Source organism: Saimiri boliviensis, chromosome 9 (assembly GCF_048565385.1).
Source record: "Saimiri boliviensis isolate mSaiBol1 chromosome 9, mSaiBol1.pri, whole genome shotgun sequence".
Taxonomy (NCBI): domain Eukaryota; kingdom Metazoa; phylum Chordata; class Mammalia; order Primates; family Cebidae; genus Saimiri; species Saimiri boliviensis.
Genome location: NC_133457.1, coordinates 50,606,899 through 50,631,331, shown reverse-complemented (window position 1 = coordinate 50,631,331; position 24,433 = coordinate 50,606,899). Strand labels below are relative to the sequence as shown.

The 24,433-nt window shown below is 40.7% G+C and overlaps 1 protein-coding gene across 3 annotated transcripts in view; it reads left to right on the top strand.

Moving 5' to 3' along the window:
• Nucleotides 1-11,767: 11,767 nt before the first annotated feature.
• MRPS22 (mitochondrial ribosomal protein S22) overlaps nt 11,768-24,433 on the top strand; it is a 32,703-nt gene continuing 20,037 nt past the window's right edge. The window contains exons 1-7 of one of the 3 annotated variants that reach the window (XM_010330429.3): nt 11,768-11,970; nt 14,617-14,780; nt 15,891-16,055; nt 18,520-18,663; nt 19,030-19,113; nt 20,682-20,827; nt 24,106-24,214. In XM_010330429.3, coding sequence (XP_010328731.1) covers nt 11,799-11,970; nt 14,617-14,780; nt 15,891-16,055; nt 18,520-18,663; nt 19,030-19,113; nt 20,682-20,827; nt 24,106-24,214 — 984 coding nt within the window. In that variant the 5' untranslated portion in view covers nt 11,768-11,798. Of the gene's footprint in view, nt 11,971-14,603; nt 14,781-15,890; nt 16,056-18,519; nt 18,664-19,029; nt 19,114-20,681; nt 20,828-24,105; nt 24,215-24,433 lie in introns of all 3 variants that reach the window. The other 2 variants (XM_003942600.4, XM_010330430.2) reach the window with 2 other exon arrangements.

Genomic DNA, 24,433 nt, shown 5'->3' with positions numbered 1-24,433 from the left:
TACTCCCTGATGGTATTATTGAAGTGTTTTTGACCTGCCAACTTCATTGAGGAGGACCTCCACTTCCATCCAAGTTAGAGGAACAGGGGCCAGACTTACCTGAAACAAAGAAACAAAACAGGCAAAATATATAAAACTGGTTTTTAAGATACTGAACAGTGGCTTGTAGTGAAGGTCAGTGATTGCTGAAAGAGAGAATATAAAGAAGAGGATCTCTACCATTTTCACAGCTCACTGCCTTGAAGTACTTTCCAGGTGATGGCACAGAGAGAGGATCCCAGGCAGAGCTTAGAAAACCTCCTGCATTCAAGAGTTAATGCTGAGTGCTCAGGGAGACCAAGATGGCTAGGGTTTGCTAATCGGAGTACCAAAGAGACAGAGAGCTACACAGAGAGAGAACTCAGGGTCTGCAAAGGGTACATCCTCGTCAGTTACCTAGCAGAGTCCTAATCAGAGCATGTGTATGAAGAAACTGCCTGAAAGCTGGGGGTCAGGGAGGGCATCTATAGGGATTAGGAACAGTGAACAGCACACATACAGAGAGAGTGCTGAAAGTAGTGCCTGGTTCCACCAACAAGAATGGAACAACTCCTAAATAATGGACCATTGGGTAAAGTCTTTGTGAAGGTCTTGCCTCAGTAATGGGAAATAAATAGCCCTAGATGGAGCATTACTCCAAACCCACCTAACAAATCGTAAAGGAATAGCCAAAAGGAGCAAATGTTTTCAATTTGCTCAACTACACTCTGAACTAAAGTACAAGAATATGTGTAAGAATACCAAAAAATGTAGCATCCAACAAAGTAAAACTCGTAATATGTGGCATCCAAATGATGATTAACAGGCATATAAAGAAGCAGAAAAACATAATGCATCATGAGAATAAGTTATGCTAACCCAGAACTGACACACACATAGAATTAACAGAGGACATGAAAAGCGATTATAACTGTATTCCATCTCTTAAAGTTAAGCATAAACAGAGAACTTACAAAAAAGACCTAAATCAAAACTTCCAGAGATGGACACTACAATCTCTAAGATAAAAACACATTGGGTGAGATTAATGTCAGATTAGACACCGAAGAAGGAAAGATTAAAGAATCTAGAGCCACAGCAACAGAAATGGTTCAGAATGAAACATGCATAGAGAAAATATATTTTTTTTGACAAAGAGGAGACGGCATCAGTAAGCTGTGGGACATCTTCAGGTAGCCTAATATACATGTAATTTAGTCCCCAAAGGACAGCAGGAGATAGGAAAGTGAACAAAAAATATTTGAAGAAATAGTGGACAAAAATTTTCCAAATTTGATAAAGACTATACATCTGAGTCAAGAAGCTCAACAAATCTCAAGCACAAGAAACATGAAGAAAACTACAGCAAGGCACTTCGTAATCAAATTATTCCAAGCTAATGATAATTTTAAAAATCTTAAAATCTGACAGAGGGAAAATAATTGACACATGACATATAGCGAAACAAAAGAATGACAACAGATTTCTCACCAGAAATAATGCAAGACAGAAGACATTGGGGCCACACAGTCTTATTATTCAGCAATTGCACTCATAAGTATTTACCTGAATAAGTTGAAAATGTATGTCTGCACAGAACCCTGCACATGAATGTTTATAGAAGATTTATTCATAATTGCCAAAAATCAAAAGCAACCAGGATGTGTTTTTAGTAGATGAACAAACTGTGATACATCTAGACAAAGGAATATGATTCAGCAATTTTTAAAATGAGCTATCTAGTCTCAAAAAATATGGGGAAATCTTAAATGCATATTTGCTAAGTGAAAAAGGGCTGTCTGAAAAGGCTGCATACTATATGATTTCAACTATATGACATTCTGGAAAAAGCAAAACTTCAGAGACAGTGTTAAGATTAGTGGTTGCGTGAGGTTGAAAAGGAGGAAAAATGGGATGAAGAAGTGAAGCATGGGATTTTTGGGCACTGGAACTATTCTGAATGATATTTCAATGGTGGATATTTAACATCATGCATTTATCAAAGCTATAGAATTGCACAACACAAAGAGTGAACACTAATGCAAACCATGGACATTGGCTTAAAATACTGTACCAATATTGGTTTATCAATGCTAACAAATGTACCACAGTAATGTAAGATGTTAATAATAGGGGAAACTAGGTGTGTGTCTGTTGGAGGAAAAGGTCATATATGGGAATGCTCTGCACTTTTTGCTCAATTTTTCCATATTCTCTAAATGAATATGTTAAAATAAAAATATAATTGACTTTTTAAACAAGATATGATAAAAAGATAATTGTTTAACAAGAATAGTAACAGGGCATTATAGGCTTTATAATATGTATGAAAGTAAAATAAATGATAAACAGAATAAATGCTAGGAGGGAAAAACAGAATATTGTTGTAAGTTGTTAGCTGTGAAGTGGAATGCTATCACATGAAAGCAGACTGTGTTAGTGATGTATACTATAACTCCTAAAACAACCAGTAGAATGAAAATATAACACAATAAAGGATATAAAATAGAATTGAACTAATTTGGAAGAAAGCAGAATTTTAAATAAAAAATTCAACTAATTTGGAAGAAAGCAGAAAAGGGGGAAAATAAAGCAATAAGAATTTGAACAAATAACCAAATAATAGGATGATAGTGAAGAGCCTTCCCACAAAGAAAACTTTAGACCTAAATGGCTTCACTGGTGGATTCCACCAAATATTAAAGAAAGAAATAATATTAATTCTGCACAACTTTTCTCCAAAATTAAAGAGGATGAAAGACTTCTGATTTATTCTGTGGCCAATATTACTCCAATACAAAAACCAGACAAAAATAGTGCAAGAAAACATAACTGAAGACTAATATCTTTTATGAACATAGAGCAAAAATTCTATAAATATTTTATCAAATTAATCCAATAATATGTAAAAAAGTAATATATGTCCTTATCAAGTGGGGTTCATCCCGGGAGTATAGTTGGTTTAACTTACAGAAACCCCACAAGTGATAAAAGTAACACCCCATGCTTATCTCAAAAGATACTGAAAAGGCATTCGATGAAATCCAACATTCATTCCTGATTAAAAAACAAAAACAAAAAACTCTCAACAAACTAGAAGTAAAAGGGAATTTCTGCAACTTGACAAAGGACAAAAACCTACAGATGAGAAACCCACAGATGACACGCCTAATGTGAAAACCAAATGCTCTTCCTCTAAGATCAGGAATAAGACCAGGATGTCTGCTCCCATCCCTGCTGTTTAACATTCTCCTCGAGATTCTAGTCAGTGTAACCAGATCTTGCACCAGCCCTCCCAAAAAAAGAAAGAGAAAAAAGTATCCCAGATTGAAAAGAAGAATTAAAGTTGTCTTTATTCACAGGCAATATGATTCTCTATGTAAAACATCTGATACAATCTACTCAAAATGAACCATGTAAAATACAAAACTATGAACTATGAAGATTCTGGAAGTCCCTAGGAGAAAAAAACTTAGGATCCAATCTTTATGACTTTGGGTTGAACAAACGATGATCCATAAAAGAACATGTTGATAAACTGGACTTCAGCAAAATAAAAACTTACCTTTAAAAGACGTTAAGAAAATACAAAGTAAGCCACAAAATGGGAGAAAATGTTTGAAAACAGATTTTCATATTGGACTTGTATCCAGAATATGTGTGTGTGTGTGTGTGTGTGTGTGTGTGTGTGTGTGTGTACTCACACATATATAAATATCAGAATATATATATCTGTGTACTCAGAAGTCAGTTTGTAATTTCTGGAAGTGTTGGTGTTTTTCTTCACCCCATAGAACACATGTGGAACACAGCTTTTTCAGCACAAGAGATGCCAGGCACCTCAGAGTTCAGCCTTGTCACTGTTAAAAACATATATATTGTGTACACACATATTTATTCTGATATTTATATATGTGTGTTTATACACACACACACACACACACACGTATATTCTGGATACAAGTCCAATATGAAAATCTATATATATACATACATGATATATATACATACACACATATATATATTCTGATGTTTAAGAATTCACAAAATTAAAAAATAAAAAACTGAACAACTAGATTTCTAAAGGAGGCAAAAGATTTGATTAGATGAATCAATATATGAATGGAAAATTAGCACATGAAAAGATACTCAACATCAATAGTCATTAGGCCAACGCAAATTAAAAACTACAATGAGATGCCATGTATATTAGAAGGCTAAGATTAAGAAGAGTATTTCCAATGTTGATGAAGATGCGTAGGAAACAGTACTCTCATGTAATATGTTAATGGAGATGTAAAATGGTACAATTACTTTAGAAAAATGTGGGAGTTTCTTAAAAAGTTAAACACAGTCGGTCATTCATTCCTAGATGTTTACCCAGGAGAAATGAAAACATATGTGCAAAGATGTGTACACAAATGTTCACAGGAGCTTTAATTGTCATAGCCAAAGACTGGGAAAAACCCAAAAGTCCCTCAACAGATGAACGGATAACAAGTTGTGGTCCATAAACCACAATAGATATTACTCAGCAGTAGAAGGGAACAGATTACTGATACACTTGACACCATGAGTGACTCTTAAAATAATTATGTTTGGTGAAAGAAGCCAGACAAAAAAGAATACAAACTTGTGGTGCCTTTTATATGAAATGCTAGAAAATGCCAATTATCCTTAGTGAAAGAAAGCAGTGGCTGCCAGGGAAGAGAGTTATTTGGGAAGAGCAGGAGTATGAGGAATCTTTGGGGGTGATGGATATTTTCATTATCTTGACTGTGGTTATGGTTGTATGGCACACACATATGTCAAAACTCATCAAATTATATGCTTTCAGTGTGTGCAGTTTGTTGTATGCCAGTTATACCTGAATAAACCTGTTTGTTTAGGTATTAATTTATTAAAAAACAAGTCAACTCCACTGGGAAATTGTTGCGGTTAGGAATATGTGTACTCTCCGTATTTTCCACAGAGCTTGTCTCAGGTCTGAGTGTGCAGAGGTGGCCAACAAATATTTGATTACTTTCATCCCTACAAGAATTACCAGCACAGAAGGAAACTCATTGAGCATGGATGTTTACTGGTACAATTCAGCTGATGGGGAAATTGTGACTTGCTGAAGTAGCCTAAGTCACAAGGGGTGAGGGGACTTCGTTTGATCACTCATTTCTCTGCACTGCCAGGTCAAGTCAGTTCATTTCAACCTGAAACGTTTGCATCCCTGAACAGTTTCTAAAGTAGGAGAATGAATGCCACTCAGCATTCATAAGGAATAAGATGAGCTGGAACAAGAATGATGAGAAGGAGGATGAGGATGAGAATGATAAAGATGATGATGGTAGTAATACTGATAATACTGTTTACCACTTGATGGCCACTGACTGTGTGCCAGAGCACCGTCTGCTTTGTGTCTGTTCCCTCACCCCAGTCTTATGTGGAAATCATTATCATCCCATCTTAAAGGGGAGGAACTAGCAGGGGATAAGTAAAATGCGCTCATATAGCTAATAAGTTGTGGAGCTAGTATTTGAACCCATGTCTGTCTGATTTCAAAGGCTGTGCTCCTACCATTAAACATATCCCATTCCCAAGCCAATATACACATGTGAACACATGTATTTCTACCTAACACACTTGTAAGGCCACACAAACACACGCATATGCTCAACCAGCGTATACCAATGTACCCTCACACACATGGGTACACACACACACACATGCACATATTTGAACACATACGTTTGCGTGCATACAAAAATGGCCACACACATACACAAATGCATACACATGTGTCTCCTGAACACACACACCTATGCACATACACACTTGTATGACACATACAGCTGAGCACACACATATGTGGTTGCACATACACACAGGCACACAGGGCATCTTGAGAACATACATTTTCCCTTTCTGGCTCTGGCTTCCTGCAAACAGCCACCACTGCATCCCTCTGCCAGCCTTTCCCAGCCCAGGCCCCAGGAATCTTCAAAACACTGAAGTCTTAAGTCTCAAGTGAAATTATGCTCAGGCTCCTGATCTGGGAGACAGCATATAAGTCAGGGCAATCAGATACATCACATTTTCCCATGAAAGAAATTTCTGATAGGCTTATTAACCTTTGAAAATACCAGTTCTCAGTCTGAGGGACTTCCTGAGTCCAGATCAAATTGAAAAATAACCTAGTGACGGACCACCCAGTTCTGAGCTGATGGGAATTACTTTCAACCCAGGCCAGCATGTCCCTTAGACAGAATGTTCCACATACCAAACCTGAGAGCAGCCAGCTCTTGGGAGCAGGGGAGCCAAGTGCCATCTATTACAGATCATATCCACGATCGCTGTGTCATGGGGCCATTGCTCTGGGCCCCAGTCCCTGTGGGGGCAGCTGGGGTGGCAGGAAGCAGCCAGCCTCAGTGCCTTTGACATTTATGTCCCTGTGCTATAGGACAGAGGGTCTGCCTGTCGTCACAGACTGGTGTAAGCCTTGGTCCCTGGCAATCATTTTCTGTTTCAAGTGTTCAGTTTTCTGTAGAATTGTAGTTCAGTGGATGCTATCAGAAGAAAAAGGACAGAGTGTCATGTGTAAAACTGGAGATAAACTGATAACTCCAGGGTTAGAGACACTGATTCATCCACCCCCACTGTCTCGTGGTGGAGGACAGTCTCCCTCCTTCTCTCTTTTGGGTCACATTCTAGCCCAGAAGTCAGTCTATGTAATTTCTGGAAGTGCTGGTGTTTTCCTTCACCCCATAGAACACATGTGGAACACAGCTTTTTCACCACAAGAGTTGCCAGGCACCTCCAAGTTCAGCCTTGTCACTGCATGGAATAAATTGGGTGGTCTCGTGCAAGACCCTTAACTTCAGAGCCTCGGTTTATGCAAATAGAAGATGGGACTATCAGGCCTGCCCTGTTTGCCTCACCAATTTGCCATGAAGACCAACAGGGCTAATGAGAAGACGGTGCACTCTGAGGGAGAGGGAAGGGGCTTGGGCCATCACATCTTCAACCATTCCCACCATTGTTCAAGGTTTTTTGCTCAGGTACACCCTCATCTAGGCTTCCAGGAATATCTTCAAATGTTTCTCTTTTTCTGTGGAATTATCTCCTCTTCTGTACTGCTCAGCAGGCTGCATCCCAGCCATGTGCCCAGCCCCAGCAGATACTTCAAACTGCTCATTCCCATAGCTCCCAACACAACTGTACTTCTCAGCCAATGATTTTGCTTTCCAGAGCTCAGAAAAAGAGGGACAGAGAGGCAGGAAGTCTCTCTGATTCTCTCCCCAAAACCTATCCACACTCTAATCATCCTTAACTCCTGGCCTCCTGGTGCAGAGGCTCCTTTGCATCTGCTACCAATGCCTCCACTTAGAATCTTCATCCTCTGAAGCTTCCTCAGGGATCTCCCAACATCACTTGTCCCTTCTCATTACTGGATCTTTGCTTTTATCCTTGCTACTAGTCCCTTCTCAGCACACAAAGGGGAATTTTGGCCATGGAATTCGTGTCCCTATAGAAACATGTAAGGAGTTTGGACTCTGAATAAGGGAGAAGAAGAAGAAAAATTCTGGGTAAAGACAAAAGTGGGATGGATGTGGACCTTGCAGGAGGCCTCAAGGATAGGGCATTGAAGACTATGTAGAAGTCACAGGTGTGGTTGCTGGAGACCGCGGGGGTTCTTGCATTGTCCAGACGGTCGTCTTTCTTTCTTGGGCTCTGTTCTTCTCTCCATTCCTCTCCCTGACTTTTATCCTCAAACTCCATCTTGGATTCTAAAAGCTCAGGATAAAATACTGATCTCTTTTAAAAAACAGAAGTCCAGACCCTGCTAAATCACTGACAGTGGGATAAGGCACTCCCTGCTGAGACATCACTGTACTTTTGTTTTACAAATAATAGAAAACTGTTCTTGCTCCACAGAGCTGGTGAAGATATGACCTAATGTATCCTAACAGTAGCTGCAGCCAGATAGCCTTCAGACTGTCAATCACAGGGTCAACCCTCCCCAACCCCCAGTGGTGAACAGGACCCCACCCAGACCAATCAACCTTTCACCAGGAACTTAGATTGAATGGAAGGTAGGGAGTTGGAACTAAGCCATTAAGACAGCAACCTCCTAGAGAGATCTCCTGAGTTCCTGCCTCTGGGGTTCTTGGAGCTGCCATCTTTCAAGTCCTTCCTGAAGCTTGGCTGTTCAGCTTTTTCTTACATTGTGTGACATTCAATATTCCAATTACTTCCAGTTACTCAGGAAAGATTTATTTCTTGCAAGCAGAGTACCTCTGAATACTTTCCTCAGGCATGAGCGCTGTGGCTCATGCCTGTAATTACAGCACTTTGGCAGGCCAAGAGGGGCAGATTGCTTGAGCCCAGGAGTTCAAGACCAGCCTGGACAACACAGAAATTAGCTGGGCGTGATGGCGTGCACCTGTAGTCCTAGCTACTTGAGAGGCTAAGGTGAGAGAATTGCTTGGGCCCAGGAGGCAGAGGTTGCAGTGAGCTGAGATCATGCCACTGCACTCCAGCCATGGTGACAAAGTAAGAAAGACCTTGTTTCAGAAAAAAAATAAAAAGAAAAAGAAAAAAAGAAGATAAGTGACTGACTTGCCACCATACAACCTCTCACACCGTCTTTATGAAACACCAGACATCAGATCCTGAAAGTACTTTATTCTCAAAGTCTGCAAGATAAGTATTATCATTATGCCCATTTTGTAGATGAGGTACTTCGGCTCTGAAAGATATGAGCGTCCCAGGTTATAGCGGAAATCAGGAATCTTGGTTGCTCTGTGTCAGTAAAACTCGCTGTAGCCCAAGTAAAGGAGGTTATTGAAAGGAAAGTGGGAGGCTCTCTAGCCAAGACAGCACCATTCTCCATCTCTCCCCATACATATTCTCCCATCTCTGTTTCTGAGGATCTGCTCTATTTTCATGCCTTTCTCTGCACAGTGGCTTTTCCCTGCTCACTCATCACTGAGCACATTGCTGAAAAAGGCTACTTCAGCCCAAACCCTAAAGAGTTATTCACTTCAGCCTTTCACTATCAACTATTCTATGTCTGCTAGTTTGACTTACTGAGAAAAAAAAATCTGCTTGGTGCCTGGTCATCTGGGGTAGGCCGAAAAATGTCCCCCTACTTCCTCCCCAGGATAATTGTACTCCATGGAACTTGTGGATGTTACCTTATATGGAAACATGGTCTTTGCAGATGTGATTAAGAAAGATTTTTAAATGGGGATTATCTTGGATTATTGGGGTGGGCCTTAAATGCAATTACATACATCCTTATAAGAAGAAAACAAGCCGGGCATGGTGACTCATGCCTGTAATCCCAGAACTTTGGAAGTCCGAGGCAGGTAGATCATGAGATCAGGAGTTTGAGAACAGCCTGGCCAACATGGTGAAACCCTGTTTCTACTAAAAAATACAAAAATTAGCCAGGCGCAGTGGCAGGCACCTGTAAGCCCAGCTGCTTGGGAGGCTGACACGGAAGAATCACTTGAACCTGGGAGGTAGAGGTTGCAGTGAGCCAAGATTTGTGCCACTGCACTCTAGCCTGGCTGACAGAGCAAGACTCTGTCTCAAAAAAAAAAAAAAAAAAAAAAGAAAGAAAGAAAAGAAAAGAAAAACAAAAGAAGATTTGGCACAAATGGAAGAAGAGAAGTTGATGTCAAGATAGAGGCAGAGATTGAAATGATGCAGCCACAGGCAAAGGAATGTTTACAGTCATCAGAAACTGGAAGAGACAAGGGGCAGATTCTCTCCTAGACAAAGACTCTAAAGGCTGAAATCTTCCTTGATTTCAGCCCAGTAATACTGATTTCAGATTTCTGGCATGCAGAGTTGTGAGAGAATGCATTTCTGTTATATTAAGCCACAATATTTGTAGTAATTTGTTAGAACAGCCACAGGAAACTAACACAGCAGCCAATGGATTCATTCCTCCTGTACTAAGTGTCTAATCAGCTGTGTCCAGGAGGATGTTTACAGAAAAAACATAGCCACTGAGGCCTGCCCTCTCAGCTATGGGAAGAAAGTAAAGGGTTGCTTTTCAGAGAAAAGCATGGGCTAGGAGACACCTGCATTCCTCCCACCACTAGTCTCTGACACCGGCTATCAGGTAGGAGTAAGCATTGGGAAGTGCAGGGTAGCAGTCATGCCTGAATAGGCACCAAGCCTGGTGCTCACCCTTCCCAAATGCTATTAATGCACAGTGCTGGGGGAAAAGAGGTGTGGCTGGAAGATGAGTCTATTCATCCAGCTCATTCAAACAAGGGTTTACTAACAACTCTGTTTGCCAGACCTTGAAGTGCTTAGTACAGGCACCAGTCTATAGTCTAGAGAAGGATGAGACCTGTACATTCTGGGCAGTTGGGAAAAGATATAAAGAATCATTTAACCATTCATTCATTTATTCAACAAAAGTTTGCTGTGCATGTGGAGGTACTAGCCTAGGTGATATTGTAATAAAATATGTAGAGTCGTCGCTGTCTTCATGGGGTGAGAAAAATAAATAAGCAGATAAAGAGCAAAATAACAGATGGTAAAACAGTTATAAAGGAAAGGGGTAAGTGTTGAGACAGAGAATCAAATGTATGCATTGGTGGCGGCAGTGGGTCGGGGTGGTAATCAGGACTTGGAATCAGAAGTTAGATTTAGGGTGTGTGTGAGAAGTGTGGATGGAGAAGTTAAAAAAGTAGCTGGATTTAAACCTGGGGATGGGGGAGAAGGTTTTGGCAGGAAGTGGAATAAATTATTTATTTTTATTTATTTGAGATGGAGTCTCACTCTTTCGCACAGGCTAGGATGCATTTATTTATTTATTTGAGACAGAGTCTCGCTCTGTCACCCAGGCTAGAGTGTATATTTTTTATTTTATTTTTTTTTTGAGACGGAGTTTCGCTCTTGTTACCCAGGCTGGAGTGCAATGGCGCGATCTCGGCTCACCGCAACCTCCGCCTCCTGGGTTCAGGCAATTCTCCTGCCTCAGCCTCCTGAGTAGCTGGGATTACAGGCACACGCCACCATGCCCAGCTAATTTTTTGTATTTTTAGTAGAGACGGGGTTTCACCAAGTTGACCAGGATGGTCTCGATCTTTCGACCTTGTGATCCACCCGCCTCGGCCTCCCAAAGTGCTGGGATTACAAGCTTGAGCCACCGCGCCCGGCCGAGTGTTTATTTTTTTGAGAGGGAATCTCACTCTGCCACCCAGGCCAGAGTGCAATAGGCTCACTGCAACTTCTGCTTCCAGGGTTCAAGAGATTCTTCTGCCTCAGCTTCCTGAGGAGCTGGGATTACAGGCACCTGCCACCATGCCTGGCTAACTTTTGTATTTTTAGTAGAGACGGGGTTTCACCATGTTGGCCAGGGTGATCTCGAACTCCTCAGGTGATCCGCCCACCTTGGTTTCCCAAAGTGCTGGGATTACAGGCTTGAGTCACCGCTCCTGGCCCGAAATTTGTTATTTAGATTTAGAACGATGGAAACGAGCTTACTAACAACCCTGTTTTGCCAGGCCTTAGCATAAGTGCTTGGAACAGAAAAACAGGTGTTTTAACTTTAAAACAGGTGTTTTAACTTTATTCATAGGGAAGGACATAAACACCGTCCACCTGTGAATAAGTGGTTTGGTAGAAACAGTCTGTAAAGGCCCCGAAGACTTCCGGCGCTTTCCGCCTTTAACTAGACTACATTTCCCAGAATGCTGCAAGAAACTGGGCGTGACTCGGAAATCTCTCTAATCCACTTCCGGCGCAGGTGGCCTCTGATAATCATGGCGCCGGTAAGAAGCTGTACGTTGTTGTGGAGCGTCCTGAAAGGTTCTCGGGTTGTGGAGTGGGTCTGTTTCCGGGACCGAATCGAGCCCCGGCCTTGTGGCCTGCTCCAAGCGCTACCTTGCTCTTTCGAGGCGGGGCTGCCACGCCGCTGGCTCAGCTCCGAGGCCGGTAAGTGACCTTCCGGACTTTTCGCTGGGGCGTTCTTCTGGGAGACGTAGATCCTGTTTTCTGGCTGGCGAAAACCACGCGGCAGCCCCTGCGACACTTACCGTGGCGCCTCTTCAGATTCAGTTGGCTTCCTTCTGTACCTGTAGAGTTTGCCATCACCTGCATCTGTTCATTCGTTCACTCTCTCGGCCAACAGTGCCTGAGTTCCGCTTCTTACAGAGTACTGTGTTTTTGAGATTTGGCAAACTAAGACCGACACAGACCTTTCCCCGTGGGAACTCATGTTCATGGGGAATTAGTGCGTTGTGACGCGGGCTCTTACAGGAGACGCATACAGTAGAGGGACTCAAACTAGGTTGCGAGGTCAGGGAAGGGTTCCTGGAAACTATGACCAAAGCTGCGATCTGGTTAGCCATGCTGAGGAGATAGCAAGAAGCTTCTCAAGCCTAGGGGACAGTATGAATGTCCAGAAATGAGACTGAGCACAGGTATTTGGAAACTCATTTTGGAGGTAGAATTGATAAAGCTTAATTAGGGCTTTGGATATGAGTTTAAAAGGAAAAATCAAGCTTGTTTCTGAAATTTTTGACTTGAATAGAGGGTTGTCCCATTTACACCAAGATGGAGATTAATTGCTAGAATCATTATTTTGGGGGCGGGGGAGGGGGTCGTGCAGGAGTAGATGAGGTCGGGAGATGGGAAAGGAGGAATTAAACCTATTTGGGATGCATTAGATTCAAGGTGACTTTGAAAGTCAGGTGTTCAGTATGGAGTTAGATATAAAGTGAGGAACATCGCAGTAAAAATGGTAACTAAGGTTGGGCGAATGGGTGAGATTGTGAAGACAGAAGTGCTGAGTACTTGCTGTGTGCTGGATACCCTGAGGGACCCTGGGTGCCACGGATGAATATAAGACAAAGTTCTGGTCTTCATAGAGCACATCACCTAGTGAGAGACATAGTGTAAGTAAGCAGACCGCTTTAAGTTTTTTTCTAAATGATGGTGGAAGCCATTTGTGAATTTTAAGCTTGGGAGTAATCTTGATTACATTTTAGGGCGATTACTCTGGTTGCTCAGTGGAGAATGATCTGCAGTGGGGCCAGAATAGAGGAAAGGGGGCTGATGCAAGAGATGAGGATGGCCTTGACTAGAGTAGTGGCAATGGGAAATGGAGGATTAAAATGAGATTTATGAAGGCAAACAATCAGTATGTTCTTTGCCAGTGTTTTTTTTTTCTTTCTTTTTTTGTAAGATGGGGATAATTGTAGTGTTCACCTCATGGGTGGTTGTGAGTATTAAATGGGCTGAGTGTGTAAAGTACTCAGTATTGGCACATAGTAAATAGCTAATAACTGGCAGCTCTTATAATTAGTTGTTATTATTACAGCTATTTGATTATTGTTGTTATTATTGCTATTGGCTAGATCTGGAGGATCAGGGAGAACTGAGGAATGACTGTAAGATTTCTGGCCTGTATGATCTACTGGGTGATGCTGAGATAGGGAACAGTAGAAAATGCATGTTTGAGACAAGGGAAAGTTGATGGGTTCTAATTTGGTAGTATAAGTACACGAGAGATGTTGGGTAATTGGATGGAAAGTGATCTTGGCTGGAGATTCTGATTTTAGAGTTTCTGACACATAAAAGGCAATTGAAGTCATGGGAGGCTTGGAGAAATCATCGAGTAAGAATGAGAAGGTAGCAAGGGACCTTGTTCAGAATTTTGAGGGATACCAACATTTATAGGACTGGGAGAGGAAAAGGTGACTAGAAACAAATGGCTTTTTCTTTCTTTTTTGCTAATGGGAATGGAAATAGAGGTTAGATAAAGCAATAGGCAAACTGCATGAAGCAGAGCTAAGATTTTATTCCCCTCTTATGTCAAAGGTCCTTCCATGATACCACATGGCCTCTACAGTATTATGCCCAGTGATCTAAGCCTCTCTTTCCTAGCTGCAATCTCTTACCTAGACTTTCCCTCCCTTTTTTCTCTGCCCTGATGAGGCTCTTGGGAAGCTTTCTTTGACCCTGTTATGTCCGTCCCTAGTCCAGGCTATGCTTAGTTTCTTCCTCTGCAGTCAGCCAAGCCCCATACCTCTCCTGTATACCATACCTCTCACATTATGTCTCCTCACACCTTTCACTTACACCAAGGAGTATTATAATAAATTGGAAACCATCTAGGATCCAGAACCAGACAAACCTTGGTTTAAATTTTGAGTCTTATCACTTAATAGTTGTCTTTTGGTAGGCCTCAGCATCCTCATTTCTAAAATTGGGTTATCAGTACCTATTTTGTGAGTGGTTGTAAGCATTCATGAAAAATGTATGTTATACCTACCATATAGAGACAGCTGTGTAAATGGCAGCAACCATTACAGTTATAACATTATTTACTTTATTCCTGTTACTTCCCCAGTAGCCTGTCCTTTTGGCAGAGACTGAGTCTATCACCTCATCGTAATGAATGCTCAGTAAATCCTAAATGAATGAAGGAATGAATGAATCTCATAGGTATTAGCATCTTGCAGTGCCAAGGTAGACATTGTGATAATGCTTTTTATTGTTAACTTAGTTTTCTGTTGAGAGGTCTTGTTGGCTTGTCGTTTTTGTCATCTTCTTATTTACTAAAGTTGATTTTAGCAGAATCTGGTAGCCCAGAGACCAAGAAACCTACATTTATGGATGAAGAAGTTCAAAGCATACTCACGAAAATGACAGGCTTGAACTTGCAGAAGATTTTTAAGCCAGCTGTTCAAGAACTGAAACCACCAACCTATAAGCTAATGACTCAGGCACAGTTGGAAGAGGTAGGTTAATGCAGGAATATTGTTAGAGTACCTTTCTATAAGGTGTTAAACGGCATTTCTAGAGGCCCCTGCAGATGCTTATAGCTGTTCTTCCACAGGCACTAGTAAAGGGTAGTGCCAGGCATAGAAATAACTGAGAAAGGAAATGTGCGTAGACAGCCAGAGAGCAGCAAGGAGCCTGGCTGGAATTGAGCAGACTAGGGCATATGGATCAGGTCTGGGTGTTCAGAGAGTCCCCTCTCTGCTCTCAAGCCAGCCTGAGCACCCTTCCTTTTTCCTGCCTGCTCCAGCTTCCTTCCTGGAGAAACGTCTACTACTGTGAGCTGCCTTGGGGCTGAAGCTTTGGTGAGATTATGAGATCTTGCACAGAAACAGCATGTTTCCCAGGCACCAGTTTTCTCCTGGAGCCGTAGGTACTGAGTCCTTTGTGAAAAACACTTTGATGTATGAATAAGTAAAGCATTAATACTCATCTTTCTGATTCAAAAATAATTTGTAGTCATAGCAAATATATATATGTCTCCAGTATTAGATTATGTGAAGAGTAAAAGTCCCCCTTTTCACTTCCTAGAGGTGTTATCAGTGTGGCATGAAGCAGTGTAGTCAGTGGTTAAGAGAATGGGCTTTGACGTTAGGTTGTCTAGGTTCAAATACCAGTGCTGCAATTTCCTAACGATTTACTTAACATCTGTGTGCTTCTGTTTTTTCTTCTGTAAAATGGAGATGATAACAATTGGACCTAACTCATGAAGTAATTGTGGCCATTAAATGAGCCAAATACTTTTAGAGTATTTGAACCATATCTGGTACATAGTAAGCACCCAATAACTGCATTCCTTAGGCTATTTCAAGCAGCTTTTGTAGCCTGGCTTTGTCTCAGATCATTCCTTTGTGCTTTTGATAATGGTTGAGCCTATAGCTGGTGGTCTCAGCCACGCTGCAGAGGCAAAGGCCAGGGCTCACAGGTTTGGCTTTTTACTTACTGATTCATGGCTGCAGCTTCTTTTCTTTGCAGTTTTCCACAGTTTTTAATTAGTATCTGCTTTTGTTGGATGATCTTTTTGTTATGTAACCTTGTGGTGTTCCTTAATAAATATTTCCTTTCATTAGGCTACAAGACAGGCAGTTGAGGCAGCTAAAATAAGATTAAAAATGCCACCAGTTCTGGAAGAGCGAGTACCAATAAATGATGTGTTAGCTGAAGATAAGATTTTGGAAGGAACAGAAACAACCAAATACGTGTTTACTGATATATCATATAGCATACCACACCGGGTGAGTATATGTTTAATTGCAAAATGATCTTTGAAATACCATGTGGAAAAGGGCCTGAGGGATGATGTGACCTGTCTGTCTCTTATGCTTCCAAACCAGATTTCCTCTGACTGGGTGAGACCCTTCTGGAAGATTTGGAAAAAAAAAAAAAAAAAAATCAGTGAGAAATGCAGACCAGCCCCAGGTTATGATGTTACCATTTCCCTGCAGATAATAGACACAGTATATTCAAGATTCCAGATGTGCTGAGACAGAACAAGAGATACACAGATACAGAAACCCATCCCAAACCACAGATGGACAAAAATCTACAAGGCAATAGAAGCAGGAGACTCTTTTTGCCTATTAGACTGATATCTTTAGCAAAAGCTTTTTGAGAAGATAGACTGTTTTCGTTCTGTAAATTCCTTGATGATGCCAAGAAACTCAGACTTCATAAAGGAGTTTCACTTTCCCAAAGTTTCAGTAAGAATGACAGATGTTTCTCAGATAATTTCCAGGCATCACCACTTCTTCTGTTGTGCTTGTTATTCTCTGGCTTCCCTTTCTTTGATTACCACTTTAAAAGAACACTCTGGCATTTTAGAAATATATCAGTTTTTATTTGAGCCTTTGCAAGTTAAGAATAAAAAGAGAAGAGTTTACAGTTCAGCCCACAGAATACATTAGAACACTATAAAATGCTGAGTTTGGGAGAAGGTCCACTCCATATTAATATTTTATTATACATGATTATGGTTAGAAAATGATTTGACCTATGTTCAGCACCAGCCATCTGTGACCTTGATCATGTGAGGGTCACCACCTGCAGAAATCTGGCCTGCAGACCCTGACTCAGCCATGGATGAATGAATGCACTTTCACACCTGGTTCAGTGATTTGAGTGGGCTAGGGATGGCTGTTGGCTGCTTTTAGAGGGTGAAATGCAACCAATCCACTAAGACTCCCTCTCCATTATTACATTTATTTAGTATGAATTTTACAACAGAGGCTCTAAGTTAACACACTTGTGGATAATTAACATGGTTAAGTGAGTGGTTTTACAAATGATAAAAGCTTTAGGTTCTGGGCCCAGAGTAAACACCATTAACGGGTAATTCCCCTTTGATCTTCCCCTGAGAGGACCATCTAGCACAAAGTTTATGTGCGTAAACAGAGTAGAGACAAAGGGATGTAGGGTAAACAGACAAACTGGGAAAGTCTCTTACAGTCCTGATCCTCTCCCTAACTTAATGGACCAGCTGGCTGCTTTTGGCCTGCCCCATTTAAACTGTTTGGCCTTCCAAAAGGTTTGAGACTATAATCTATAATTTTTCCTAATATATCTTTAATATTTTGCCAGCCACCCCAAGTGAGTATCAACAGCCATCTGTATACTTGACATAATGAACTCGTCACAAAGTTTCAACTTTAATTAAAATTTTTGTTTTGTGATGCTTTAATATATGTTTACAGTGCTAAGAAGGCTGGTTGGGAAGCATTTTATAACACGAAAGGGAGAAGGGAACTTGGAATTCAGGTTTCTCAAATTACCAAAATACTTCTGAGGGAAAATTGTATTATTTTGGCATGTGCTTTTTTTCCTGTTGACAATGTTGATGAAAGTTTTAATTGTATTGAGAATGCGTTTAGAGACTCCTACATCTCTGAAAAGTTGAGAGTGAGTACCATTTGGTTAATTTAATACATGAATCAGGTGTGTATCAATTATCAGCAATGTGCAAAGCTCCATGTATGCCACTCTGAGTATTGCAGAGAATTATAATTCACATTTCCTGCCCTTTTGCAGTTGCATAGCAGTATCTGAGGGCTGTCGAAAATCTTGCCCAGGGTAAATTTCCAGTTGAATGGCATAAAAAATAGGTAGAATTTAGAGGAGGAAGTGATCTCATGGCCTGGGACTTGGCAGTTGGAAGAGTGAAGTGACCAGAGACAGGCAGACCAGACAGTTTGTCAGACATGTTTATGTCTAATGCCAGTATGAAAAATCATAGAAGTGCAGAAGTAAGACTCCACATTCTTGGATTTGTTCCTTTTATCCCAAGGACGTCAAACATAGATCATAAAGTAGTAAAATCTGTTTAGATGAGACTTTGGGGTAGAGAAATGAAAGTTTGGAAAGGTCTTATAGCACTTCATTCCTCTAAATGGATACAGATGAATCTCAGATCAGCTTTTTTTGTATCGAACTCATGTTAGCTCCATAGTTTGTACTTACTAAATACTTTCAATTTAGATTTCTGATTGTCAGATGCACAGCCAGTGATTAGTGAAGGAAGTATCAAACCTTGCTAAGTTTTTGAGGTTTAAAATTATCATTGAACTCATATGCATGATTGCATTTTATGTTTTTCAGTTGCTTTTTATATTGTTGATTGCAAATTCTTATAATGGTCTTAGTGGGACACAGGAACTAAAAATAAGTCCTCACAAAGCATCCTTGATTATGTTTTTTCTATTTTAGGAGCGTTTTATTGTCGTCAGAGAACCAAGTGGCACACTACGCAAAGCCTCTTGGGAAGAACGGGACCGAATGATACAAATTTATTTCCCAAAAGAAGGTCGTAAAGTTTTGACACCAGTAATTTTCAAGGAAGAAAATATTAGGGTAAGGTGACTTACGTTTCATATTTTAGAGTCAGTGGTGATGATTTATTTGTAGAACCAGTTGGCTTTGTTGTTGCTTAGCATTTTGCCTTGATCCAGATAAACATTTCTAATGGTAACTTGACTTCTTTCTTAATAGAGTCCTTCTTCCCACCTAGGGTGGTTTGTACTAGGGTTCTCGCTTTCGTAATTGGCTTAGCTGGAATTTGGATCTAGGTGTGACAATTACAAAGCCTGTGTTACTTCTTTTTGCTTATTAATGAGCACAGAGTGTCCAGTATGTTGGGGGGCAGGCCTGTCATGGCATCAGGACGGGTGCTGAACTTTTGTGTTCCCATGTGATGCTAACTCTGTTGTGTGGTTTTAGACTATGTATAGCCAGGACAGGCATGTTGATGTCCTCAATTTCTGCTTTGCCCAGTTTGAGCCAGATTCTGCAGAGTATATCAAGGTGAGTATATTTTAGTTTCTAAAATAGAGGCTTAATTATGGTTATGAGTAAGATTTTTAATCAAGTACAACAAATTTGGTCACAAGTTTTGATAAGGGGGAAAGGGAAGAGAAATATCTGAAAATCTATTGAGTACAGATGTGTGCCAGATAGATATTTTATCACAACCTTTGATTAAAGATGAGGGAATTTAAGCTTGTAGAGTTAAGTAGCTTGCTGAAAGTCGCATAGCTACTAAGTGGTAGGGTTAGGACCCAAGTTTGATGACAAAGCCTGTTCTCTTTTCAGTTTATCATATAGGAATCAAGTTATTTACTGAAATTTGCCAAAGTACAGTGTGTGTCTTACAGCCCAGTAAGTATTCATAGTACCTTCTATGTGGAAGGTATTGTCTTGTGTAGTATAGGTGATGCCACGAACTAGGATGGGGTGTGCTGTGCCAAAGACAACAGTCCAGATATGGCTGTGAGGAAGGATGCTAGTAAGTAACAGATAATTATTTCCTCAGACCGAAAATGCTATGCACTGAGGTTACAAATTCTTTGAGGAAAGGCTTCATAGGGGTGTTATGGAGGGTTCTAGAAGTGCAGGAAACATTGTGGCAGGCGGAGTTTGGTGAGTGTTTGAGGTGGAGAGAACAGTATAAGCATCAGGCAGGAAATAAAGTAGGGCTTGAGGAATGGCGGGTGATCTGGTTTGCTTGTGTATTCAATGTATATGTAGGGGAGTGATTAAAGATTAAGCTAGGAAGGTGGATGCAGTCACATCATAGGTGACCTCAGATGCTAGGCTGAGGAATCTGGAATTCATTCAGCAGACTTTTGAAAGCCTTTTGAACAGAGGAACACCCCTCAGAATCTTCATTTAGGAAGATCAATCTGGAAGGAGGACTGAAGACTTTTGGTTAATAAGATGGAATGGGCTAGCTGGTGGAATAGGGTAGTTGATAGGAAGGATGGGGAAAGTGAAAGCAGTGAAAAAATATTCTTGATTTATTTTCTCCCATAGTGACCAAGAAGTGGGTGCTACATTATTCCTAGTGGTCTCTGTATGTGTAATTGGTGCTTAATAAATTGTAGTTGGCTTGCCAAAATGTAATTAATATGGCTATAAATGTTTGGTGTTTTGCTCCAGGCTACTGCATACTTCTGCAGTGGAGAAGGGACAGATTTGCTGTCATTTAGACAAATTCTTCTTCTTCTTCTTCTTCTTTTTTTTAAAGACAGTGTCTTGTTCTGTGGCCTACCATGCCCAGCTAATTTAAAAAAAATTTTTCCTAGCGATGAGGACTGCTCAAGTAGTCCTCCCATCTCAGCCACACACAGTGTTAGGATAACAGACATGAGCCACTGTGCCTGGCCAACATTCTTTCTTAATGGAATCCTCCTTCCACCTAAGATGGGTTGTACTAGGTTTAAATCATACCTGTTGATTAATGATACGGAGGCAACTGTAAGTAGACCTTGTTTTACTTACTTGGGCAGCACTCATGCTAATCAGTGTACATTGAATAATGCAGCCTACTTTTCATTTTCGTGTTTCTGAAGAGTTGCATTTTATGTGGATAGGTTCATCACCAGACCTACGAAGATATAGATAAACATGGAAAATACGACCTTTTACGTTCAACAAGATACTTTGGTGGAATGGTGTGGTATTTTGTCAATCATAAAAGGATTGATGGTTTGCTGATTGACCAGATTCAGAGAGATTTGTAAGTATGATCTTAGTAAGTGAAAGAATCATTCTTGTTGCTCTAACAGTTCATCTGTATTTAAGCTATGGCATTTTTCCAGTGGTAACAGTGTATTGTCTAGTGCTTGCTTACCTTAGTTTATGGATTTGCTCTTTTAGTATAACCTAGCTCTCCTAGTTTTTGCTTTTATATAAATAGTGCTGGATTTTTGATAAGTAGTTTTGGATCTGTGCTGTAAACCCTCAATATTAGCCTATCTTGGGCTCACTAATGTTCCTGAGTCAGTGAACTTTCCAGATTCTGAAAGGGGGATTAAATAGGAAATGTAAAGAGTAGAAATAAGCCCTGTGGTTCTTTTTTGGTAGAACGATTTCTAGGGCTTTTCAGAAAACATCATCCTTTAACTTATGAAATTCATACTTTTGATATCCCTTGCTTTTGCAAGATTTTTAAGGCATCAAAAAAGTTAGCTTCTTTTCAGAGTAGTGTGAAACAAAAAATATCTGTTGTATTTTAGCATCAAGCTGGTGTGCTCCCAGGCTTCTAACTGGAAATAATACAACTTGCGACAATAATACAACTTGTGATAAAACTGAAGAGAAAATAGTTTTTGAGCATCTTTGTATCAGTTGGTTTAGGAAGGCTAAAATGACAAGGAACCAGCATAGTTGTGGTCAGAAAGGTCAGCGTTCCACAAAAAGCCCTTGCTGGACTCAAAAGTCTGAACTACAAGACAGTTTTGAGATTGTTGTCATTTTCAACCTGTTTTTGACTTAGAGTATCCTAATAAACAGACAATAAGGCATGTGGAACTGAGTTCTACAGAACTTATCTTCAGAATAAAATACAGCCCATGCTTCGAAAAAGGGCATCATTTCTCATAGAAACAGTATTCCTAATAATGATTTCCAGACCAGCCCATTTCACCAGCATATGTAGTGTAATGTAAATCAGAGGGCAGAAATATACCTTCATATCCCATAATTGGGCTGGTGGTGATGGTGATGCTCAAGTGACTTGCCTTTATGTGCATTATCGCCGATGAATGAATTTTCTAGTTATAAAGTTTCTTGAGTTTGATCATTTCTGAAATTGTTTTATTTTTGAGACAGAGTTTTGCTCTTGTTGGCCAGGCTGGAGTGCAATGGTGTGATCTCGGCTCACCGCAACCTCCACCTCCTGGGTTCAAGCGATTCTCCTACCTCACCCTCCTGAGTAGCTGGATTACAGGCATGCGTCACCACACCCAGCTAATTTTGTATTTTTTCAGTTGAGGCAGGGTTTCTCCATGTTGGTCAGGCTGGTCTCTAACTCCTGACCTCAGGTGATCGGCCCGCTTGGGCCTCCCAAAGTGTTGGGATTACAGGTGTGAGCCACCGTGCCTGGCCTGAAATTGTTTTATTATTAAAACAGTATGTTCTTATAAAAAATTAGAGCAACACAGAAATGTTTGAAAAAGTTCTTTATTGTGGTGTATTAATATATGATATTATAGTGTTACTCATCACATGTACGCTCTACATCTGAAGTGGTTCATGCTTACTAGGAGGGAAGTTTGAGTACTTAGCCTTTCCTACTATTAGGTAAAGGCCCTCCTGTGGTCATTCTGGGCAGGACACTGAGCTTACTGCAGATCCTAGGCTGGACAGTAGAGGGTGCACATCCTCACTGAATGGAGCTTAGGCAAGAATTAGGATTCTGCACACATTTATTTCAGACTCAGGTCCCACTGTTGGTTTTTATATTGATATCCTTTAAAAATGTTTTTGGAGTACAATTTATTTGCTTTTGAAGTATGGGTGGGTTGTTAAGCTAAATTTAAGTTGTTCTGTGAGGCACAGGCATTATACTTCAGCATGAACCTAATGAAGCCATAAACATACCAATAGGTAGTAATCCAGTTAAGCTCTTTATAAGGCCACATGCCTAGGCTACAAAGGGAATTTTAATTTTTACTGGGGAGACAGTTCATTGCTGCATTTATTGGACTTTGTTAGATTGTAACAAGCACAATAGATTTGTAATGAACATTTTTATTTTTTTTCCTCCTGAAAAGCTTTACTCTATAAACAGCTCTGATTTCTGTTTTCCCTGAGATGGCCTTTAGGGTCGATGAACCTCAGGATAAGCCCAGAGCATTTCAATGCTGCCAGGGTTTGAGGAATTCTGTACTTACTCCCACTGTCATCCTGTTCTTCATCCCCTAGTTCAGGGAAGGTTGAAGAGTGCTAGCTGTGGAAGCTGTGGAAGCATTGAGTATCCTCAGCCCTCCATTCCCAACTGCAAACCAGTAGTTCAACTAAGTTATATATAGCAGAGAGAGCCTCAAAAACACAAACGTTTTGAGTGTTCTTTTTATATGCCCTCCAGCGATGAGATGGCAAATAGTAGGAAAGTGTCAGCTGTGTGAGAAGATAGTGATTGGTTGGTTTGGGGAAGTTATAATGTTGATAAAAATTGTTTATACATTTCTAAGAAGTACAAACCGGAAGAATTGAGTTCCTGTTCTGGCTTCTTCATAGGTAGTTGTGTGATGCTGAAGTTAGATTGCTGATGTAGAACCCGACTTTCCTTTTTGTCTGATGTGTGTGTGTAATGTGCTTCACTGGGATGCTAGCTTTTGATGCTAGTTTTTATTCATGCGTTCCTGTGAATAGTCTGGTGGCCTGAGAGTCTTTCCTTGGAATCTTAGGGGGCCTCTTGTAGAGGCATTTGTCTCTGTTAGCAGATATCACTTAGAAGTGAAGGACTTTGACATCCCTGTGACCACTACCCTCCTATTTATGTAGGATGAAGCTGTATTTCTGTCCCCTGAGTTGGATTAGACTATTACATGCTGGTGAAGTGGGCGGGCCTGGAAATTTCTACCATTAGGAATGTTGTTTCTGTGAGAAGTGGTGCTTTTTTTCCAAAAAGAATATAGTCATGTTTGGGCACTTCCTGCAGTGACTCCTGCCCTACCTGCCTCACGGCCCTGTTGTAAAGCCTAAATTAGTCAATTTTCCTGAAAATGCTTTTGAAACTATAAAACTGAAGTTCCCTCCCCAAACCCCTCAGCCTGAGGAAAGTCTGAATGTAGTTTAGTTTGAGGTTGGCACATACTTCTTTTTTTTTTGAGACGGAGTTTTGCTCTGTTACCCAGGCTGGAATGCAATGGCGCGATCTCGGCTCACTGCAACCTCCGCCTCCTGGGTTCAGGCAATTCTCCTGCCTCAGCCTCCTGGGCACATACTTTTATGGGACTGTGAAGCAAATGAAGAAAACCCCCAGATAACATTAAGCCCTTTCATTCTCAGAATTGACGATGCCATCAGCTTGGTTCAGCTGTATCACATACTCCATCCAGATGGCCAGTCGGCTCAAGAGGCCAAGGATCAGGCTGCGGAGGGAATCAATTTAATTAAGGTAAAGTTTTTTTCTTTCCACATTGGATTTGTGGTGGTAATTGAGTTGGGAAAAATTCACAATTGGGTCATAATTAATGGTAACTAAACAGGTTTGTGAATATGGGACATCTGTGGTCTTGAAAACATCAGTTTGATTTGTTCTTGTATTTCTTCAGCCTGGACAATAGAAACGGGAGGCGGGTAGAATACAGTAAAGTAGGTTGAGTGATGGGCGTCC